Source organism: Babylonia areolata, chromosome 12 (genome assembly GCF_041734735.1).
Source record: "Babylonia areolata isolate BAREFJ2019XMU chromosome 12, ASM4173473v1, whole genome shotgun sequence".
Taxonomy (NCBI): domain Eukaryota; kingdom Metazoa; phylum Mollusca; class Gastropoda; order Neogastropoda; family Buccinidae; genus Babylonia; species Babylonia areolata.
Genome location: NC_134887.1, coordinates 4,181,001 through 4,188,323, shown reverse-complemented (window position 1 = coordinate 4,188,323; position 7,323 = coordinate 4,181,001). Strand labels below are relative to the sequence as shown.

General features: G+C 44.3%; 1 protein-coding gene across 3 annotated transcripts in view; it reads right to left on the bottom strand.

The window, feature by feature from the left end:
• Positions 1 to 303: 303 nt before the first annotated feature.
• LOC143287964 (uncharacterized) overlaps positions 304 to 7,323 on the bottom strand; it is a 15,464-nt gene continuing 8,444 nt past the window's right edge. For all 3 annotated transcript variants that reach the window (XM_076596211.1, XM_076596213.1, XM_076596212.1), the window contains exons 6-10: positions 5,080 to 5,096; positions 4,362 to 4,501; positions 2,925 to 3,071; positions 1,929 to 1,972; positions 304 to 616 (exon numbers count right to left, since the gene is read on the bottom strand). In XM_076596211.1, coding sequence (XP_076452326.1) covers positions 566 to 616; positions 1,929 to 1,972; positions 2,925 to 3,071; positions 4,362 to 4,501; positions 5,080 to 5,096 — 399 coding nt within the window. In that variant the 3' untranslated portion in view covers positions 304 to 565. The remainder of the gene's footprint in view (positions 617 to 1,928; positions 1,973 to 2,924; positions 3,072 to 4,361; positions 4,502 to 5,079; positions 5,097 to 7,323) is intronic.

Genomic DNA, 7,323 nt, shown 5'->3' with positions numbered 1-7,323 from the left:
ATATCTTTTGAATAGCTTAAATCACTTTTGAACATCTCTCTCTCTCTCCCTCCCTCCCCTCCCTCTCTCTCCGTCAGACAGACAGATATAGATAAAGACACAGACGCAGACATAGACAGACAGACGGATTCACACACACACACACACACACACATACACACACACACACACACACACACATACACACACACACACACACACACAGAAAAAGAAAAAAGGAAAAAAACAAACAAAAAACACCACAAAAATTATTCACAAATAAGCACACGCACAGGACACGTTTCGTTTTTCAAGGTGGTTTTTTTTAATTTTTTTAATTTTTTAAATATATAATTCGTTCTTGTGGAAGTGTGCAGGACGAAGAAAGCAGTACTGTTGAAACAGACGGGTGTTCAGAAAGTCCGGGACTGGGGGCAGTGAAGACTGAAGACTGTCAGAGAGATGACAGATGATCAGGTGACTGGAGACAGTTTGTACGAAATGCTGCACTGACTAGGGAGCCAGTGGAGGAGGCTGGGAACAACAGAAGTTTCCTCCCGTCCTGCAGTGTCGCGGTGACTCAAGCTTACCCCTGGATGTAAGCTGAGGCATCCTTGGTCCTGTAGTTCTCGTACCTCTGGAAAATAACCACGGAAAGCAATCGATATTGGAAACGGTCTGTTGTGAAAACAACAACAACAAAAAACAAAAACACACACAAAAAAACCCCCGAAAACAACACAAAACAACACACACACACACACACACACACACACACACACACACACACATACCCCCGCAACCCCCCTCCCCCCAAAAGAACCAACCCCAAAACAAAAACAACAATAAGAAGAACATCAAACGAGTACACTGGTCGAAGTGCAGAGACGTACAATGGTTAGCCTGTAAGGTGATTCCTGTTCTCCTCTACAAAAATAAACAGGTAGATAGATAGACGAATAAATGATTAAATAGATAGATAGATAAATGGATGAGTAAATAAACGAAAACAGTGATGAGATTACTGAAAGACAACAAGGAAACAACATCAACGAGGGTGAAGGACCGGAAGATTTCTTTTTTCCAATCACCCAGGTAGACGTGCGTGCTGACCTGGTTAACTCACTCAGTACGGCCAGTCCTCTCGTCTCCTCTACACAGACCCCTCGGATGTCCAGTGGGTGTCTGAATGACCCAACATTTAGCTTCCGTCGTCAGAATTGTGGTATTCTTTGTCAACATTCACCTCTTCAGTATAAGAGCCTTCCACTTGCAATATTTTGATGGTGGTAATTGGGGTGAAACGCTGTTAACGTCTCCCTTTCGCCGTTCGTATGGAGAGAGTTAACACCTTCCAATGTACACGGAACACCGAACACGCGCCGTCAAGAATCTTGAAGCCAGTGTCAGTGTTCGGTGAGTTACAGAAACACGAAAAATCTCAGCATGTACGCCCCCATCCATGGGGTACGGCTGCCTATCTGGCGGGGTAAAAACGGTGACACACGTGAAAGCCCACTCGTAAGTAAAAGTAAATGTGCGAGTGGCAGCCGACGACCGCAGAAAGAAAGACAGAAAGCTCAACAACAACACTGAGAACAATGATGACGCCAGAAAGGGAAGAAGGGAGGAGGTTGGGGGAAGAGGGGGGGGGGGAGAAAAGAAAGATGGAAAGAAGTAATAACATCTTTGACGATATGGTATCATTATTCTAACACGTATGCGTCATATCACACACACACACACACACACACACACACACACACACACACACACCACCACCACCACCACCACCACCACACTACATCACACCGCACCACAAAAATAACAGACCACACCACACAACACAACACCACACCACACCACACCACACCACACCACACCACACCACACCACACCACACCACACCACACCACACCACACCACACACAACATGAACAAAGGTGTACCTGACGATTTCTGGCCCTGAAGTCTTCAATTGGCACACCAGTGTCTGTAAACAACGAACGTCAGGTTCAGTCACTGACAGGAAAGGGTGTGGGTGGGGGCGAGGGAGGGCGGGTGGAGGCCACAGATGCATAAGGATTGGAGAGACATGTATACACATATAATAATTCCTATGGTAAATCCCGCATAAACACTATGCGGGCCTGTACGCGCGCGCGCGCGCGCGCGCGTGTGTGTGTGTGTGCAATTACCAGGAGGGAGGTGACAGAATGGTCAAGACGCTTATTTGAAACAGCATCGTTACCATCATCATCACCGTCACCATCATCACTACCATTACCATCATCACCATCACCACCACTGTCATATCACAACGATCACCACAACCATCACAACCACCATCATCATCATATCACCGCCACCACCACCACCATAACCATCACCATATCACCACCATCATCATCATCACCATCATATCACCACCACCACCATCACCACCATCATCATCATATCACCACCACCACCATCATCATATCACCACCATCATCATCATATCACCACCACCATCATCATATCACCACCATATCACCACCACCACCACCACCATCATATCATCACCATCACCACCATCATCATCATATCACCACCACCACCATCATTATATCACCACCACCACCATCAATATATCATCACCACCACCACCATCATCATATCACCACCATCATCATATCACCACCACCACCATCATCATATCACCACCACCACCATCAATATATCATCACCACCACCACCATCATCATATCACCACCATCATCATATCACCACCACCACCACCACCACCATCATATCACCACCACCACCACCATCATCATATCACCACCACCACCACCACCATCATCATATCACCACCACCACCACCATCATCATATCACCATCACCACCACCATCACCACCACCATCATCATGACACCCCCCACGCCCCCCTCTCCCCCACCCACCGAAGGGCGGGTTGTTGAAGGCACCCCGGGTGATGGTGGGGGCTCCCTGCAGGATCTGGCTCCACGTGTAACGAGCGTAGTCCGCGCTGTCGCCATAGTTACACATCCAGCGAGCCACAAACTCCGCCTTGGTCACCTCCCCGTTCTCTGCACGACACCACAGACACACACACTGCTCGTGGGGCTGGTGACGGCTAGAAGTTCTACACACCCTGGGTTATCGTTCTTTTGTTGGTGCCAATGTGTGTTCTTTGAAATTAGCTGCCTCTGTGGTCGGCAGATGATGATACTCTAAACGCAACATTATTTCGTTTACTTCACCCCAACTTCATAATGTATCACTGTGCGACCCGCCACATACATTGTCGCCATGTGTTGTTTGCTTGTTGCCCTTTTTACTTTTTTCAATGTGCCTCCAGGGGAATCTTCTGAACAAACCTTGACTTGACTTGGTAGTTGTATGAGGAGTAGTGGTAGCAGCAGCAGCAGTAGTAGTAGTTTTTGTTTCTTCGTCTTTGCGAATTAGAGTTATGCAAGCGTGTGAATGACTTGTCTGTAAGCGCTTTGATTTGTCTCTGCACAAAGTTCAGTGATATATAGATTCTAATTGTTATTATTATCATTAATCATTATCATTATCAGTAGTAGTAGTAGTAGTTAAGTACTTTTCTATAGCGCTGTTCCCTCATAGAGAGGCTCACGGCTGTTCACAATTTACATATTTGTGTTTGTATTTCTTTTTATCACAACAGATTTCTCTGTGCGAAATTCGGGCTGCTCTCCCCAGGGGGAGCGCGTCGCTACACTCTCGCTTCCTAGACGGACGCGTTACCTCTAGGCCATCACTCCACGAAAACAAGAAAGAAACAATTCTCAAACAATTCAACAGCCTAACACTCTATCACTCCACAAATTACATGTTACAAAAGAGAAGCAACAATCATCAAGAAAAAGACTCAACCTTGAAGAAACAACTGCCATCCTCGCACACACACACACACACACACACACACAGACACACACACACACACACACACAACACACACAGAGCACTGTCTAATAACACTTATAGTGAATAGACGTTAAACTGAAGATAACACAGAGCACCTCTCACCCACACGTACACACACAACACCAGAACAAGAAGTGCATCCATCATTTTACAGCAAATTTGACGAAACTGTAACTCAAATGCAAGATCAGCTGGCACTTGAAAGAGTCCAAGGAAGGGACCTTTCACAGGCCAGCAGGCAGTGAGTTCCAAACAGTTGGGGCTGAGAAACTAAATGACTGGTGACCGAAGGTTTTGCAGATTAGTGTTCGGCACCCGAAGATACCTTTCAGTCGAAGATCGTCATCATGTGCATGACGATGATAATCACGATGACGTAGTTGTTTTTTCAGTTTAAGTCCTGACAACAAAGTGACGTCACTCACGATCAGCGTCATAGAAGGTGAAGAGGTCATAGTCCAGGTCCTGTGACGTCACCAGGCCGTCGCCGTTGAAGTCGTTGTTTTTGGCGTTGAGCTCCAGCTTCTCCTCCAGCGTCAGATCACGGTTCACACAGCGGCTGTTGCTGGTGGAGACATGGTCATGGATACATCTCTGTCTGTCTGTCTGTCTGTCTCTGTCTGTCCGTTTGTCTGTCTGTCTGTCTCTCTCCGTGTCTTTGTTTCTGTCTCTTTTTCTCTCCCTGTCTCTCTGTGTCTCTGTCTCTCTGTGTCTCTGTCTCTCTCTGTCTTTGTGTCTCTGTCTCTCTGTGTCTCTGTCTCTCTCTGTCTCTTTCTCTCTCTGTGTGTTTCTCTCTGTCTATCTGCCTGACTCTCTGTCTCTCGGTGTCCCTGTCTCTGTCTTTTTCTCTCTGTGAGTTTCTCCCTCTCTCTCTCTCTCTCTCTCACACACATACACACAGACACAGACACACACACACACACACAGACACACACACCATTGCAATCTCAGTTAAAGAGGAAAGATGTTAAACTGAACACTAGCACCACACGCACCATGACACACACTGCCTCAATCCCCAACAACGCATTCTCTGCCCCCTCTCCCACCCACATCCTACACGGACCGACATGCGGCACAACCGACACATGGATGTGTGAAGAGCTGGTGAAGAAAGGACGAATAGAGTTACAGTATACTCACTAGAATGTGTCCAGACGCTGAAAAAAAAGAAGAAAACATTTCACATGATTCTTTCTGAAAGAAAGTATGATTATGATAACAACAACAACAATAACAATAATAATAATGAGCCTATGATAATAACAATAATGATAATGATAACAATGAAATAATGATACTGAGATAATGAAGTGCACTTGTATCTCACCCTTTCTCTCCACGAGAAAGAGGAGGAAGTGTGTGGGCTGATCCATACACGCTACACCACACATCTGCTGTAAACAAAAAGACCATATCCACACTGGAGAGATGGGTGGCAGAATGGTTAAGACGCTCATCTGCCAATACAGAGTCCCTGAGGGTCTGGGTTCGAATCCTGCTCTTGCCATTTCTCCCACGTTTGACCTGAAAATCAAGCTGAGCGTCTAGTCATTAGGATGAGACGATGAACTGAGGTCCTGTGTCCAGCACGCAATTCGTGCACTGAAAAAGAACCCATGGCAACGAGAGTGTTGCACTCTGGCAAAATTCTGTGGAAGAAATCCACTCTAATGGGTACACAAATATAATGATATGCATGCACTCAAGGCCTGACTGAGCGCGTTGGGTTACGCTGCTGGTCAGGCATCTGCCAAGCAGATGTGGTGGACCGCTTATGGATTTGTCAGAACGCAGTGACACCTCCTCGAGAAAGTGAAACTGAAATTGAAACTGAAGCTCTCCACGAGCTTAGGACGCTCTGAATGAAAGAAAAAGTTACATCTTACATGGAGCATTCATGACCACTCTTTCTCACCCCCCCCCCCTCCACTCTCTCTCTCATTCGTCATACAAAGTGACTTCACGGGCCCGGGGCGGTGTTCTAAAAAATGGGAACCAGAGAGTAATCATTTTTTTTTTTAAAGAAGAAAAGTTTTTAGTGACGAGCGACAAGCACAGACGAGTCAGATGAACGGATCTGTTGTGGAAGGCTGTTCCAGATATGAGGAGGAGGAATTTTGTTTAATGTCCCGTCACACATATCGGTGAATGAAGACATTTTGTTAAAATATTTATGAATATGTACAGCAGTAGATGATTTTGAAGAATTAAATATTAGGTCTGATATTGATTTTCCAGAAAATGCACAAAATAATTTAAATCTGCAAACCATTCGCACATATGTGTCAGATATTTTAAATTCTTCAGACATTGATTTGCATGATATGGCACCTCGTGTTCTGGTGCCACCTGTCCCTCCCTCGGAGTTAACAAAAGCAAACGTCAACATATGTGCTTCTGACACAACAAAAGGAGAATCTCCCCATATAATAGCAGCATCTGTCAGAATTGAATTAGAAGAAAATTTTGATTATCATTTAAAAGTTTACACTGGATGATAGCAGTGCAGGACCTGCTTTTGTCATTCCTGACCTAAAAGCAGAAAAATCATATTATTTAGGTAAGGGACATTCAATTTTTACAGCTGAATTGGTGGCCATCCTTAGGCTTGAAATCATCTTGTTGATATACCAATCATAGTAAGTAATATCCTATTTTGTGTTGATTCTCAATCTGTTTTAAAAAGTTTGCTCCTTTTTGAGAATAATCAAAGAGAAGATTTATTATTTGAATTTAGGTATTTATTGATGAAAAACATGTGTGTAAATCATAAAGCATAATGTTGAACAACAACGGAGAAATAATGGAACCCTGCGGGATTCCCAGCCATGTTTATAGGCCTAGAGGTTGATAAAGATACTCCCACTTTTGCCACTATATATCTCCCACTTAAAAAGGATTTAACATAGTCATAAACATGACCCGACAGACCAATTTGTTTCAGCTTAAATAACAGTCTGCTATGCCATATTTGGTCATAAGCTTGAGTAAAATCGAAGAAGGACGCAAGGATACTTTTTCGCTTAGAAAACTGTTTTTTAATTTGGGAAGTGAGACAGGTCAGATGATCAATTGTAGATCTTCCTTTCCGGAATCCAGTTTGAGCTGAGGGAATTATGTTATTTTTGTCACAGTAATATACCATTCTAATATTTACAATTTTCTCCATGACTTTCCCAACGTGGGAGGTAACCGAAATAAGCCTATAGCTCGAAGCTTCTGTTCGAGGTTTACTCTGTTTTAATACAGGAGTTACAATGGAAGTTTTCCATACCTCAGGGATTTGTCCACATTCCCAGCACTTTTGAAATAATGTATGTAATATAATCATCCAGTTTTCTGGCAAATGGTTTAACATGGTGTAAGATACTACATCCTTACCAA